Source organism: Arvicola amphibius, chromosome 1 (assembly GCF_903992535.2).
Source record: "Arvicola amphibius chromosome 1, mArvAmp1.2, whole genome shotgun sequence".
NCBI lineage: Eukaryota > Metazoa > Chordata > Mammalia > Rodentia > Cricetidae > Arvicola > Arvicola amphibius.
This window is the reverse complement of record NC_052047.1, coordinates 196,828,192-196,845,128: the sequence shown is the minus strand read 5'-3', so window position 1 is coordinate 196,845,128 and position 16,937 is coordinate 196,828,192. Positions and strand designations below refer to the sequence as shown.

Below are 16,937 nucleotides of genomic sequence, written 5' to 3'. Positions count from 1 at the left end.
GGTCTGCGTAGCAGGAGCCACCTGACGTGGGTGAGCCACATTTCCAGCTCCACTATCCAGAGTTATGGTGACTTTGTCTCCAAGAACCCAAAACACACAGTAAATGAATAATACTTACTCCCATAACAAAAAGATTAGGTACTCATGAAATATGCTACGTTAAAAAGCACATCCTCAAGGTCACACTGAAGGGCGAGAACTCCCGAGTTATGTGAAACAAGCATTGGTACCCCACGACACGGTACCATCTGAAGGAGTCAGTCATACAGAGACCACGCCAGGGGCTCAGAGCTCCAGTGAGAGGCACAGACACACTGACGAGCAGGCAGGAGAGAATTTTAACCCAAGATACATTCTTTAGTTTATATTCTAAAAATCCACATTTTTAGAAATTTGATACGATGTGGGTGACCACAGAAATAGCTGCCACAATACAGAGGTACAGGAGCTGAGTTCTGCTCTACATGGGAAACTACACACATAGTAAACTATGACATTCTGTTAGAGGTAGAAAAGAGGTTTGTGCTTTGTGAATATTTATTAGGAAAATATATTCATTGTCAAGATCTGAGAAACACAGCCACAGAGGACTACAGTCAATCAGTACAGTGCTTCACAACAGCCGTGAGCTCTGCAAACACAGGAACAGTTCAATACTGAGCACTTCAAATATACTCAAGGAATTTGAGAGCAGTGGAAGCCCCTGGCAGTTCAAACAAAGCAAACGTGACATCCAGAAAACTTGCTTCTGTGAGACTAACAGAACTACTTGTTTTTCATAATTAGAAAATTATTTACTTTTTCATATGAAAAAGACTAAGAAAAGATCAAATCCAGAAAGCTTATTTATCTGAATCCAGTCATATTCATCATTCAGTGGCATTAAGACACCTTGCAAAGAAATGGCCATTCCTGGGTCAGGGTACACACACCAACCAGGAAATGATCTTCCCAGGCCGGTCTCAGAGTGTCTTAATTGCATCCTCTTCTCTCTTTGTCTCACTTAGAGTTATATATTCATAGCTTAAAACCTGGTCACCAGATTTCTCAGATTTTGGTTTTTTAAACGCCGACTCTTCTGGCAGAAGGGATGTGCAGTGCTGAAGGGCCTGTGTGATGTCATCGATGGTCCACCTATCTTCAGGAAGGGCGTGCTCTTCAAGGGTAAATGGCCCCTGTTTGGTGCGGGTCAGCTCCAGCACGTTGGCACAGGAAGAGAGCTCTGCAGTACCCAAAGTGAAAACATGAGGTGAGCTATGCAGTATTCACAGCCTGCAAACTTCCAGACGGCAGAACGCTACCCAGATGCCAGGGTGACGGACCAACGCGAGAGTCCAGCGGCTGAGGTAAACCAGGGCTGAAGCAGGGAAGACTGTCTCATGGTTTAAACTTACACCCGCTTTTCAAAACCACTTAGCACTTGAAACAGCCCCATGGTAAATACCCCCCCTTATTCTGCACACAGGACAATGTGACCTGTCCACTATCATATGACCAGGGAACAGAAGAGGCAGAACCAGAACTTTCTGGGTGCTTTTCAGACTGTGACTTCCAGGTTAAAAAGAAAAAATTGATTTGTATCAACGTAAATAATTTTTAGAAGGATAAATCTTTTTGTTCCTGAGCCCCACTTTGAGTTAAAATGTTTTTTACTTGAAAAAAAATGTTGGCTTTTTCAGCCATTATCACTGTGTTCGTCTTCTGCCCCTCGATGTGTTCCACGCCCACCCCCATTACCAGCGTCTCGCTGCAGCTGCCGGAGCTCCTGAGTGCAGGCTATAAACCCACAGTGCATCTGAGCTAAAAGCAGCAACAGTTCAATTCCTCAGAAAAGCGAAAAACAGAAAATTCCCTCTCCCATCAAAAAGGAGCATTACTCTCTAAATGATAATTCATAATTCATTTTTCTGCTTACCTTTGCCAATGTCATTGACCAAGCTTCTGATGTAAAAGCCTCCTCCGCACTCAACATCTGGAATGTTAGCAGGGACACGGTAAAAGGCTGACCTCTGAGAGATCCACTTTACATAAAAATGATGCTCTTCAACACATGTAGAAACGCACTATGCAAACAATCGAGCCATAAAATATTTATGTGCTAAACCATAAATTATTCATCCAGCAGCATATGTGTGTGAGAGATTGAAAAGTCAGTGTGGCGCAGGCAGAAAGTCATGAACACATTTTAAATTAACTGGCAAGCCATACCATGTCAATACCTCAGCCTTGTTCACTTAATAGGTTTTAAATAGAAATCCCGGCTTTTCTATCATGAACTGTAGGTTTCTTAGTATTTTCAGATTTTAAAACAATTGAAAAATTTAACTAAACACCCACCAAAAAAATCCCTTTGGCGATGAAAAGAACCACATTGGGGTGCTAAAAACCATAAAATAACCTAAAACCACACTGTGTCGTAAAGCTGACAGCGTCCCATTCAGCGTGGCTACACACGCTGGGCAGAAAGCAAGGCCTATGGGAAGCGACTCACCACGCCCCGAGTGCAGTGGCTACACGCTCCGTGGTACAAAGCATTTCTAGCTGTATCAATCAAATAAAGAGATCTGGAAGAATAATCGAAACTCAGCCCCTGGGGACTTTAATTCTTCCCTACAGCTCCCAGCTGGGGGCTACTGAGGCAAGATGGGGGCAAAGCACTGGGACCAAGCTGGAGGGCCAGCATTTCTGACAGACACGATTCCACACTCTCCAGTCAGTACCATGAGGCACTTCTGACTGACAAGCAGCCAGGAAACCATGATCATTCATGGCGTCCGTCTGCCCTGCCAAAGAGGAGGCTGCGCTTTCACGGAGTGAACGGTAGGTTTTTCTTTATTATTTGTCAAGCCTGTTAGAATCAGGAAGCGTGAGCGTAAGCAAGCCTCGTTTTCTACCTGCTACCTCTGCAGGCACTTACTACGCCTGGAGTAAGGAGACCAAGGAGAAGCAGGGAGGGTGAGGGAAGGAAGGGCTGGATGGATTTCAAGGAGCCTGGGGACTAACAACCACATTTTTAAAACTATGTAAACATTTTTTAAACTATATAAATAAGGTTTTTTTTAAAAAAATTTATTTCAAATACAGATCACATGCTCAAACTGACGACCTGGACTCAAACTGTGAGCAGGTGTCCAACAACACTTCTGTCTCCCGTTTCCCAGGTATCTCACATGGTTGTCGCTAACATGCACATCATAGAGAAGGGATGAACACAACCTTTTATCCCAAAACATGCTGTGCTTTAAAGGGGCAGATCAACATTAATCTAAAATGAAATGCATAAAGTATGAATCAAAATGGAAGGAAAAGTATATGTAAGATAAAAATGAATTTATATTTATTTCTATTGTTACATGCGTGGGGAATTTATTTGCATGTATGTCTGAGTACCATGTGTGTATGCGGTACCCATGGAGGTCAGAAGAGGTGTGGGAACCTCTGAGACTAAGAGTTACGGAAGGTTGAGAGTCACCATGTGGGTGCTGAGAACCAAATCCAGGTCCTCTGGAAAAGCAGCCAGTGCTCTTATCTGCTGAGCTGGATCTCCAGCCTCCAACTTTAAGATCTTGAAAATACACATTCCTACCTACTTCTCTGAAGAGACCTAAAGTATTTTACTCCCAAGTTATAGTAAAATGACCACAAAACATCTGGAAATTAGCCCCGTTAGATGTTTTAGAACCTCTATAGAGTCAGTTTTATTTACCTCATGAAATCAGACCATAAAATTTTCTTATAGTTAAAAAAATTCCAAGACCAAAAGGATCCACTCTATGTAAAATTAGCCTGATGCAGGAGGTCCTTCTGTCTATGTGTTGCTTCTATTGGTTAATGAATAAAGAAACTGCCTTGGCCTGTTGACAGGGCAGAACTTAGGGAGGCGGGGAAAACTAGACTGAATGCTGGGAGGAAGAAGGCAGAGTCGCCGCAGGAGATAGACGTGCTGAAACTTTGCTGGTAGGTCGCAACATGGTGATGCACAGATTACTAGAAATGGGTTAAATTAAGATGTAAGGGTTAGCTAATAAGAAGTTAGAGCTAATTGGCAAAGCAGTTTTAATTAATACAGTTTCTGTGTGATTAATTCGGGTCTCAGCCAGCCGGGTGGTAAGGAGCTAACAAACAGCTCTTCTCCAGCATTAGCCAACACAAAGTAAAGATACGCGCACAGCAGATGATCCCAACGCTCTCTCCGTCCTACCTAAGGTGAAGAGCGGTGGCTGGAACCTCAGGAGGGAGATGCTGTAGACAGTCACCGGTCTGGCAGGTCTGGCCTCAACCACTTCACCTCTCTTCATTAACGTCGAAAGCCTTTGGCCATCCTTCTTCAGCGCAGAATAGCTTTGTGAGGAGAGAGCGAGTGAGAGAGGTGGTGGGGGCTGAGCGAGTAACTCGCAGAGGGGTGGGATGGAGGATGACGAGCAGCTCCTTACTCTGAAGACCCAAGTTCAGCTAGTCCTTTCTCCTGGTCTACTCCTGTCTCTGTGACGGATACAAACAGTGGGCAGCGCCCTTCCTCCTCAGCTTTCCTGGAGATGACCCCGGCAGCTCCCTTCACCAGCCCCCAACCCAGAAGCAGCAGCTTCTCCCTGAAAAATGTCTCACAGTAAACAGAGCTTTGTGTTGTGAAATCTCGTGACACCACAGACTCATGAATAACCACAGAAAATGCTAAGGCCATCCACATACAATAAACATACATATTTAACTTAGTCTAACAAATGATTAAAACATTTTATGCAGATTTTGCTAAAAGTTTCAAAGTTTTATGTTTGAGAAAAATCTTGAAGAAACGTTATCTCCACAGATACAGTTCAATGTTCATGGCAAAAACAAAATCAAAAATTCTAATACAGATAAAAATCTAAATTCTAAACGAACTGTCAGCGACGTATCCTGGTGTGGCCTACTAACGCACACACAGATGTGACTAACTGGGGTTGTGGCCGAGTGCCTCCCTTCCCAGTCACCTGCTCAAACTCAGTACCAAGATGACGGCATTAGAAGGAGAGGCCTCTTGAAGGGTGACCAGGTCATATAACCCAGAGCCCTCAGGGAAGAAGTTGTTGCCCCAGACAGATACCTTCATCCCTCTGCCTCACCAGGACAGCATCTGGGAGAAGGCAGGCTCTCGCTGGCAAACAACTCAGCAACACCTCTGGCTGGATGTGGCAGGACCACGGGGAGCAGCCCCGCCCGAGTGTGTGGGGTTTTGTCGCAGACTCCCTAGCTGTCAGGACTGGGGGGGGGAGGGGGGCACACATGAGGACTCTGACACAGGCCTACTGCTCTAACACAGTCCTTTGGCTGTAAATTCAGGGAAAGCGACACCTCTGGGTCTGCCACTGCCTGATATCTACACACAGAGTCGGAGAGATGAGACACAGAGGGACCAGGCTGTGCTAACGCCCAGCACGGATCAAATGCACTTCTGTCTCGGGACCAAGTATCTGCATCCAAGCTGAATCTGCTCATCTCTTTCTGATTATTTACAATGTCCAGATTAAAACAGAGCAAAAGAAAGCCCACTTTATTCTCATTATTGATCGTAACCTATAGATGATAAATTAAACATAAATCCAGTAACTGAACTTACAGTGGGGGGGCTTGCATTATATTCCCAGTGAACTTCTGCAGAACGCCTTCAATATCTTCTTGTGTTATTTTATCTGCCAAAAATCAATCAAGAAAAGACGGAATAGCCATGGAGGCAACAGCCACAGCAGCTCTGAAAAATCATTACTATTATTTTTCAATAAAATACAAATTACAGGTGTTGGAGACATGGTTCTGCGGTTCAGCGGCTAGTTAACTCCTAGCACCCACATGGCGGTTTGCATGCCTATGATTCAAATCCCAGTAGATCTGATGCCCTCTTCTGGCCTCAGAGGGCACCAGGTACAGTGTTGTACAGACAGGCATAACACCTACATAAATAACTAAAAGATAAAACATCATAAATTATAGTGTATGTCTCATAGGCCAAATGCTACCTTGTTGAAAAGAATAAAATGCATATTCATGAGATGCAAAGCAAATTTTATGTTATTCTTTATAGAAACTTAATTTCCCTTAGTTCAAGTCTCACCCTAACCTAATTGTTCCCCACTTAAAAACAATGTGTCGTGAGGCTGGAGACTCTGACGGTGCCTGCAGCGAATCCAAGAAAGATACGAAGTTAGCTGCAGACACGGCCTACAGTGATCAATTCCAGGGATCAAAGGGCTCACCGTCTGAGCATCTGTTACACACGGGGGACAGTGGGTACCACTGCACCTTAAGTCTCACTTCAGAGAATTTAACTGAGATAAATCTCATACGCACACATTCAACTCGGTGTCCGAGCAAAGCTATTGATCTGTCTTCCCAGTCCTCCTCCGCCTGGGACTTCTCCACTTTTAAATGATCACTGTCAGTCAGCTCTCACGAACCAGAACAGAAAAGGGATGCACGCAGCAAGCGCTTTGGTAAGCTCACTAAGCACTTAAAGGCCGATTTCAGAAGATTTGTACAGATACAGACTTGTATCCAAAGCCTTTCTTTCACACGCCAGTCGTGTTTCCAGGCTCCTTTTGGTGCATCCAACAGAAGGAGGCGGGTGAGACAGCCGATCAGGTTCAGTGTTTGGGCTGTCAATCTGCAGATGATCAAGAACAAACCGCGGCTTGGAAATATTCTGTAGCTCATTTAGGTTACTGTCAGTGTTTTTATTATTCTGTAGACAATTTAAACTGTTTTGGTAAAATGTACATTGGATCTTATTTGACAAATATTAGACAGAAATTATTGTGCTGAGTTGCTCCAAAGCCACGACAACACTTTAAGGACACTGGGGAGCACTGTGTAGACAGTCGCAGCCTCACTGCGGCCTTGTGAGCTAACCAGGAACAAAACTGGAATCTGCGAGACGTGGTGAGTGAAGAGCCACAAGCTCTGCCGCAGCCTCCAACACTGCAGAGAGCAGACAAGCAGCCCCGTCCGGGCCACTGCACAGAGATGTGGCTGGAAGTCTGGCTGGGGACTCTCCCATGGAGAAGTTTTACTCCATTGTGACATTAGGAAAGAATCACAGTTACACCGTAGCTGTGCTATTCTGAGCTTGCCAAATCTAGGTGTCCCATGCTACCACCAGGCTGGACTTGCGGAAGGAAACGCCATGGTTGGTAGACCTGGTCTGGTGCATTAACTCAGCCAGGCAGTTCAGACAAGATGGCTGTCCACTCCTGACATTCCTTTCCTGTGAACATGCTCACCTTTGCCCTGCTTCACTGGCTTTCTTTCACAGATGGCTGCGCACGCGCGTGCGTGCGCGCACACACACACACACACACACACACACACATACACACACACATACACACACACATACACACACATACACACATACACACATACACACACACACATACACACACACATACACACACACACATACACACACACATACACACACACACATACACACACATACACACACATACACACACACACATACACACACACATACACACACACATACACACACACACATACACACACACATACACACACACACACATACACACACACACATACACACACACACACACACACACATACACACACACACACAAAATACCGAGACATGGTCCTTCTCATTCCACTTCTATGTACCGTCTCCCTTTGACTACACAGCTCAGGCGTCTGGGGTGCATGTGCTGTTCATTCCGGCCATCTTCAACGGCATGCTGAGCTATTAGCTCACCAACAAAATCCTGAGCTTTGAGGACAAAGACAGTTTTTCTTCTGAGATAACATACACTATTAAGACGGCACTCAAGACATTCTTGTTCTTGCTGAGATTTAATTGGCTCAGAGTAATATAATCTCCAGGTTGAAGGGCATTTAAAAGGCACTGGGCTACTCATTTATCCCTGTTAGGACAGCCAGACAGATAGCCCACAGAGCAGGCTATTCTGTAACAAAAGCCAGGCTGGTGGCACAGGGGAAGCAGTGAAACACTGGCTGTATCTAAGGCTGGTCTTAGTCCAGCAAAACAGCTGTCCCATGATTTAACTACACTACTACCATAAGATCTCGAAGAGGCAATGATGTAGGTGTGTCTTCTATCTATCTGATGATTTCATTGGTTAATTAATAAAGAAACTGCTTGGCCTGATAGGTCAGAACATAGGTGGGTGGAGTAGACAGAACAGGATGCTGGGAGTGAGGCAGATGCCTCGGGCAGATGCAATGAAGCTCTGACCCAAGATGGACGCAGGCTAGAATCTTCCCGTTAAGCCTCCCTTCGTGGCACTACACACATTACTAAATATGGGTTAATCAAAATGTGAGAGTTAGGCAGTAAGAGGCTGAAGCTAATGGGCCAAGCAGTGTTTAAATGAATACAGCTTGTGTGTTGTTATTTCAGGGCATAAGCTAGCCAGGTGGCCGGGAGCTGGGTAGCAGGAACACAGCCCGCTGCTCCTCACTACAAGGCAAGTTCTCCGCGCCAAGGATGCACGGGGGAGGTGCTGTGCCGAAAGCCCTGGATGTTTCCTTCTTTGTCCGTGTGAAGGCCTTCATTCTCTAGGCTGTGGCTGTAGCTCAGTGGTAAAGCAGTTGCCTAACGTGGAAAAAGGTCCTGAGTTCAATCCCCAGCACCACACACAGAAAACCTCATCCCCATTAAACTATCACACACATGAACAGGCTGTGCAGTCTCATCCCCATTATACTATTACACACATGAACTATCACACACATGAACTATCACACACACGAACTATCACACACATGAACTATCACACACATGAACGATCACACACATGAACAGACCCTTTGGTGCTGAGACCGGGATGGACCAACTTTACTGAGTGGACAACGTGGATTCCAGACAAACCCACTCCTGCTAAGGTGTTGATTTGTGACATGCAGAATAATGGAGAAAGTGCAAGGCCAACTGGGCATCCGCAAAGGGAGAAATGATGAACTGTATATGCACTGTCAGAGGCAGAGCAATAACAATTTCTAGAATATAGAAAAATATTTTTTTGCTTAAAAAACTGTGCATCACCTATGGACACCTGATTTTCAACAAAGAAGCCAAAATTATACAATGAAGAAAAGAAAGCATCTTCAACAAATGGTGCTGGTCTAACTGAATTCAGCATGTAGAAGAATGCAAATTGATCCATATTCATCACCCTGCACAAAACTCAAGTACAAGTGGATCAAAGACCTCAACATAAATACAGAAACACTGAACCTCGAGAAGAGAAAGTGAAAAATACTCTCAGACGCATTAGCACAGGAGACAACTTCACAAACGGAACAACAAAAGCACAGCACTAAGACTGACAATAAACAGGACCTCATGAAACTGAGAAGCTTCTGTAAGCAAAGGACCCATCAAGAAGACAAAATGGCAGCCTACAGAATGGGAAAAGATATTCACCAACCCCACATCTGACAGGGGGTTGAAACTAGGTATCAACAAACCATATAATCCAATTTAAAAATGGGATGCAGATCTAAATAGAATTCTCAACAGAAGAATCTCAAATGGTAGAGAAACATTTGAGGAGATGTTCAACATCCTTAGCCATCACGGAAATGTCTCTGAGATACCATCTTGCACGTGTCAGAATGGCCAAGATCAAAACTCACGCTGGAGAGGATGTAGAGCAAGGAGAACACTTCTCCATTGCTGGTGGGAGTGCAAACTTGTACAGCCACTCTGGAAGTCAATGCGGTGGTTCCTCAGAAAATTGGGAACTAACCTACCGCAAGCCCCCACTATACCACTCTTGAGCAGGTACACAAAGGATGCTCAATCACACCACAAGGACACTTATTGCTCAATCAACTATGTTCACAGCAGCTTTACTTGTAATAGCCAGAACCTGGAAACAACCTAGAAGTCCCTCAACTGAAGAATGGATAAAGAAAATGTGGTACATTTATACAATGGAGTATTACTTAGCTGTTAAAAACAAGGACATGTTAAGAGAAACCCTGTCTTGAAAAACCAAACCAGACCAAAACAAAAACAAACAAACAAGGACACCAGGAAATTTGAAGACAAATGGATGGAACTAGAAAAAAAAATCATTCTGAGTGAGATAAACCAGAAAGACAAACATGGTATGTCCTCACTCATAAGTGGATATTAGCTGTAAAAAAAAAAAGGGGGGGGTAACTATGCTACAATCCACAGACCCAGAGAGCTTAGGTAAGGAGAGTTCATGGCGAAGCCCGATCTCCCTGGGAAGGGGAAACAGAAGAGAGCTGGTGTGGGGGGCATAAGCATTAGGTGGGTGGGGTGTGAGGGGGGAGAGGGCTGAGGGAGACTCCTGGGTGTGGGGTTTGGGGGTCGGGTAAAAGCCTGGTTCAGGGGAATCTCCCAGAAGCCTACGGAGAGCACCCCAGCTTAGATTCCTAGCAATAGTGGGTAACTAGCCTGAAGTGGCCATCTCCCGTGACCAGACTGGTGCCTAGCCCAACTGTCAAGAGAAGTGTCGTTCAGCAACTGATGGAGGCAGATGCAGAGACCCACAGGCAAACGTTAGGCGGAGCTTGGGAATCCTATAGAAGAAGAGAGGGAGGAGGAAGGAGTGTAGAAACCAGAGGGGTCAAGGCCACCATGGGAAGGCTCACACAATCAACTAAGCTGAGCTCATAGGAGTTCGCAGAGGCGGAATGGGCAACCAGGGAGGCTGCATGGGACTGACCTAGGCACTCTGCATATGTGTGACAGCCGTGTAGCTCCATCCTCTGTGGGGCTCCTGACAGCAGGAACAGGAGCTACCTCTGACTCTTTTACTGCTTTGGGGAACCCTACTCCTCATACTGGGTCAATTTTCCCAGCCTTAAAACATGGCAGGTACTTAGTCTACTGCAACTTGATATGTATGCTGCATTTTACTGATATTCATGAGAGAGCTGCTCTTTCCTGGATGGAGACAGGAGAGTAAGGGATTGGAGGGAGGGGAGGGAGGAACTGGGAGGGGAGGATGAAAAGGGGAAGCTGTGGCTGGGATGTAAAATAAATAGCCGAATCATAAAAATGTGTGTGTACACACAGGCGGAGATGAGCTCTCCACTCAAACAAATCAGCACGACAGAGGAAGGCAAGACACCCACGCGGAAGGTGCAGAGGAAGATGGCCCAGGCACTGCCCCACACCACTCCTGTCAGAGGACCGTGGCCCACTCACAGAACGCACGCTGCCGTGATGTGCTGCTGAGGATATGGGCCACGCGGAACTCCCACACTGTGGAAGAAACACAGCGACTCTGGAAAACTAGTTTACCATTTCCAGGGCAGTGGAACACATGACCACCCTGTGACCTAGCAATCCTAGGTCTAAACATCAGAGAAGGGAACACAAAATACAGCTTTATTTTGTGAAGTTCCAAACCTGGAACAGCCCACATGTCTATTAACAGAAGAGGCCTAGGCACAATGCTGTGATAAACAGTGCTCCCTCCAAGCATGGAGTCCTGGACCCCAAACCCAGCAGAAGCAGACACGAGTGCAGGCAGGAGCGAGGGCTCAGCAGTGAGGAGCACTTGCTGTTGTTGCAGACTCAGGTTTGGTTCCCAGCACCCACATAGTAGCTCACAGCTGCCTGTAACTCCAGTCTTAGGGGATCCAATGCCTTCTTCTGGACTTTATGGGCAGCAGGCGTGCATACACACACACACACACACACACACACACACACACGTGCGCACAGGGATAAATCGCACATATACAAACAGGAGAATCCCAGCACAGAAGGATACATACTGTTAGAGTTTACCTTGGGAAAAGAAGGAAGAGGAGCCAGCAACATGGGCAGGGAGGGAGAGGTTTAAGAAATCCACTTCTTCACTAGGGCAATAGCTACCTGGTGTTTGCTTTGTGATAATGAACTGAGCTGTGAATTTATCTATTGTTCACTGTATAAAACTTCATAACAAAGCTTAAATACAAATAAATGTCAATATAAGGAGACGGCTAGAACTTCACTCCACCTTATGCTTCAATAGAAATCATTTTTCTCTGGTTTTATACGTACTGGCATGATACCTGAGCGCCACTTTAGATTTGTGCCTGTGTTCGCGCCTGCTACTTCCTGGAGCCCGCAGTGTCCTACAGTTTGTGTTTGCATATTGGTGTACTTACTGTAAATTACTTTGATTTCGTCTTTATAGTCTGTGTGCTGCATTACATTGACTTTAAATATATTTTTATGCAGACAGGTCACTGTGTTTCAGATTTTATTTCAGGATAATCCTAAAGGGAAATAGAATCATGGCCTTGGATGGCTGAAAACAGAATTCTCCACTAGGCAGTCAGTTCCTCAAGGCAGAAGCTAGAATTTAAACCCTTCTTCTAGTCCTTGGTGCCCACTGTGGCTTCAGATAACAAATACTTCATGATTCACTAAAGGAAATGAAAAATCCTGCCAATCCGCAAACAATGTCTGGAACCATCACCCTCCAGGGTCTCGGGCACTGCTCAGCACATGGTGTGGTGCATGCTTCTGTCCGGGGCTGGAGGGAAGCCCCTCATGGTCTTCAGGACTCAGCACACTGTGTGGTGGATGTTTCTGTCCGGGGCTGGAGGGAAGCCCCTCATGGTCTTCAGAACTCAGCACACTGTGTGGCGGATGCTTCTGTCCGGGGCTGGAGGGAAGCCCCTCATGGTCTTCAGAACTCAGCACACTGTGGTGGATGTTTCTGTCTGGGGCTGGAGGGAAGCCCCTCCTTGTCTTCAGGATCAGCACACTGTGTGGCGGATGCTTCTGTCCGGGGCTGGAGGGAAGCCCCTCCTCATGGTCTTCAGAACTCAGCACACTGTGTGGAGGATGCTTCTGTCCGGGGCTGGAGGGAAGCCCCTCATGGTCTTCAGGACTCAGCACATCAACGCACTGTGCTTTCTTTCACTTTTTAAAAATTTGTGACAGCGTGTGTGTACATGCATGCATGTGCCAATGTGTGCATGTGCCTGTGTGTGCCCACCCCGAGCACATGAGACGGGGGCACACAGGTGGAGGTCAGAAGACAACTTCAAGTCCACGCCTGCCACCATGCTTGCTGCTGGCCCGTGACATCTGGGGTCTCCTGTCTCTGCCTCCAGCTCCCTAGGAGCTCTGGGTTTAGGGAGGCTCCAGGCACAGGTCTACATAGGTCCTGGGGATGGGAACTCAGGTGCTCACAGCTGACCAGGGGGTCATCTCTCTAACCCTGATCTGTCTTTAACACAAAGTTACAGATTAACAAACTCAATGTAGACATTTTTAAGATTCCAAAATGCTTAAGGCTAGGAAGAAAGCATCCTCTCAGCTGCCCACCAGTTATGCCCACTCAATGAATGGCAGCATTCTCCAACCAGGTTTGTAACCACGAACCCTAGGTCACAACTGACGACCTCCCTCCCACCCCCATCCAGTGCATCAGTAGTCAGACTGCACCACTTTCTTTCTCCAGCTAAAACTGCCCTGGCTCCCACTAGCGCCCTGGTCCATGCAACCATCCGCTCTGCCTCAGCTCCTACCAGAGCCACGTGATTGCCACCCATCACCTTTCAGCCACGATAGGAAGCTGAACCATTATTAATCGGGGATGACAAATAAAGACCTTAAGAGCACAGGTTAGGAAGGGTAGACAGAATTAAATCCTCCTCCACCATGACGCTCCCTTCACATGGCCCTCTTCCACTACAGTCCCTCAGGTTTATGTTTGGCCAATGGGGATGAGGACACAGGAGGTTTACTCATCTGGGTGTCATTGCCACCAGCATCCGTGCGTACTCTGAAAGTCCGCCCCACCTCTTGTCTTATGCCTCTTACGCCTTAAAAGCCCCACTAACTGAAAGTCATAGCTGGGCTTCGACTAAATAAGGGGATTTAGTTGAAAGCCGGCATTCACCAATTCCAACAATAATTTCACAGCTACTTCAACATCTAGGCTGTGGAAATCAATCAGTGGTTTTAATTTTCATTATATTGCTTGATTAACTGAGTGAGTTACCACCTGGCACAGAGATCTTGGCAGGGCAAGTGAAGCCATTATGAACAAGAGAAGGTCGTCCTTGCTACCGGCATAATACGGAATACGCAGTAAGGGCAATCAACACAAAAGCACAGGGAAGCAGACATTACACTGTCTGCAGTCAAATCAAGAAGAGTTAATGTCAAACACGGGGAAAACCAGAATGCCTACAAATAACTCAGAGCCGCTGACATCAAAATGCAGGTGAACTCACTGACAGCACCGAGCGCTGCCCTAGAAACAGCGCCTGCGCTGTGTGAGTTGCTAGGAGACCAGTTCATTTATCTTCCCTTTCTTGAAGTCGTGAAAGAATAGCAGATAAACTAAGGTGGGCCCTGGGGAGTTCCCTTCTCCTTCAGAGAATTAGCTCTCCCCTGCTGGATCTTTGCACTCTGAAACACAGGCACACGCCGACATCTGCAGGACTAACTCAGGCACATGTATTTCAACAGCCGGGAAGTCGGTTTAAAAAACCAGGAGAGGCATGACACAGGTCAAATCCAACAGGATAATAACCCTGTTTTGGTACTCATTCATGGGGAAAAACATCCTAAATCCTAGCTACAAATACAATAATTCTGAACATTACAAAAACTCAGGGCAATCACTTAGAAAATCAGTGGAACTCAGAGCAGTCTGACGTAATGAGCTTATGCTAGAGAACTGTACCCTGAGAGCTGGAAACATCGCACACCACAGCTGTTTGTGATTCTGCTGTGACGTTTCTCTTGGGGACAGGGTCTCACTGTGTAGCCAGGCTGGTCTGGAACTTCAATCCTCCTGCCTCAGCCCTCCAGGGCTGGGATAACCAACGGATGCTACCACATGCTACTTAAGTTCTGCATTTTGCAATCACACAAACTTTTCTTTAATCACCAAGGAAAATGGCATTAGAGGTTCCGTACCATATGGCTTCTCGTCCGTTACCTTCCCAGTAGAATCCAGCGTGTCGGTAGCTTTCCCCAGTTCTCCAACGGCAATATACCTCTAGGAAAGGAAATGAGAAGGGCGGCTATGAGTCACTCAGGACGGTCAGGCCTCCTAACAGAGAACAACGTGAAGGTGAAAACAGCACACTGAAATTGCCTCTTTGGTTTGCTCCTGTTGTGTGGGAAGCATTTGCAAACCCAGAAACATTCAAACTCCCCACACCAGCCAATAAGAGAAAAACAAAACCCACCAAAATGGCTTCATGGCTTTCATGTGCATACTGTCATTGCAAATTTCCAAAACTATTTTTATACTGGGCACACTGGCTTTTAAAGAAATTGCAGGCATAGCCGGTTCTCTGCATCGTGAATTCCACATTCACACAGTCAATCAACCATAGATAAAAAATATTCTAAAAATAAGAAGGATCTGTACAATTATGTGCAGGCTTGTCGCTATTCCCTAAGTAACCCAGGATGACACCTGCTTACATAGCGTTTCTTCTGCAGGACGGGCTGCCTAGAGAGACTCGGAAGTCTGAGCAGAAGGACAGAGGTGCCCGCATACATCACACCATGTTTTAGCAGGAGCCACAGAGGTCCCAGAACCAATACTCTCCAGAGAGTGGGGACATTACATGCCCGCAAGTGGAAAGAATGGTACAACAAACCATAGCGTGGCTCACAAGAATCAGTAATTTTACAAGACACACAATTAAAATGATTTCAAGTCAAATGATCTGGTACTATTCCATGAAATACTAACACCCATCTTAGTAAATACATCACACATTTAAATTAAAGCTAGATATTAGAAACCTCTGGGCAACACAAGGTTAGAACACCAAGTACAACAGAGACACTCTTAACCAGCAGCGTGCTTTCTCAAAAAGAGGCTACCAAAGCTGTCTGAAAGGACACTGTTTTTAAGAATCGATCACTATCCATAAAGGACATTAATTCTCATGGAACTAAGACATCCCAGCTGAGGCCTGGGCGCGTCTCTCTGTACACCAGCGCCGTGCAGTCTATCTGCCAGCTGACACACACCTGCGCCATGCAGTCTATCCACCAGCTGATGCACACCTGTGCCGTGCAGTGTATCCAATAGCTGACGCACACCTGCGCCATGCTGTCTATCCACCAGCTGAGGCCTGGGCCACGTCTCTCTGCACACCTGCGCCATGCAGTGTATCCACCAGCTGACATACACCTGTGCCAAGCAGTCTATCCACCAGCTGACATACACCTGTGCCAAGCAGTCTATCCACCAGCTGATGTACACCTGCGCCTTGCAGTCTATCCACCAGCTGACGCACACCTGTGCCAGGCAGTCTACCCACCAGCTGATGCACACCTGTGCCGGGCAGTCTACCCACCAGCTGACGCACACCTGTGCCGGGCAGTCTACCCACCAGCTGACGCACACCTGTGCCGGGCAGTCTTCCCACCAGCTGACGCACACCTGTGCCGGGCAGTCTACCCACCAGCTGACGCACACCTGTGCCGGGCAGTCTACCCACCAGCTGACGCACACCTGTGCCGGGCAGTCTACCCACCAGCTGACGCACACCTGTGCCGTGTAGCCTATCCACCAGCTGACGCACACCTGTGCCGAGCAGTCTATCTACCAGCTGACGCACACCTGTGCCGGGCAGTCTAGCCACCAACTGACACACACCTGTGCCGTGTAGCCTATTCACCATCTGACACACACCTGTGCCGTGCAGTCTACCCGCCACTCTTTGGGACAAATTCTGCTTTTGTTGGGTGTTTCACATGGAGTAGTGAGAAAGAGGAAAGGACTATAATCTCCTGGAGAAAATAATGTGCACTTGTGACTTTTAGAGAGACACTCTGGCCAGCTGTGGTGCTGTACCCTTTAATCTCAGCACCTGAGAGGCAGTGGCAGTCAGATGTCTGTGAGTTCGAGGCCAGCCAGGGCTACATAGTGAGACCCTGTCTGGGGCAGAACCTCAAAGAATTT

General features: G+C 46.6%; 1 protein-coding gene across 1 annotated transcript in view; it reads right to left on the bottom strand.

Moving 5' to 3' along the window:
- Positions 1–519: 519 nt before the first annotated feature.
- Trub1 (TruB pseudouridine synthase family member 1) overlaps positions 520–16,937 on the bottom strand; it is a 40,412-nt gene continuing 23,994 nt past the window's right edge. The window contains exons 4-8 of the mRNA XM_038342129.2: positions 14,927–15,008; positions 5,597–5,669; positions 4,202–4,341; positions 1,916–1,972; positions 520–1,222 (exon numbers count right to left, since the gene is read on the bottom strand). Coding sequence (XP_038198057.1) covers positions 963–1,222; positions 1,916–1,972; positions 4,202–4,341; positions 5,597–5,669; positions 14,927–15,008 — 612 coding nt within the window. The 3' untranslated portion in view covers positions 520–962. The remainder of the gene's footprint in view (positions 1,223–1,915; positions 1,973–4,201; positions 4,342–5,596; positions 5,670–14,926; positions 15,009–16,937) is intronic.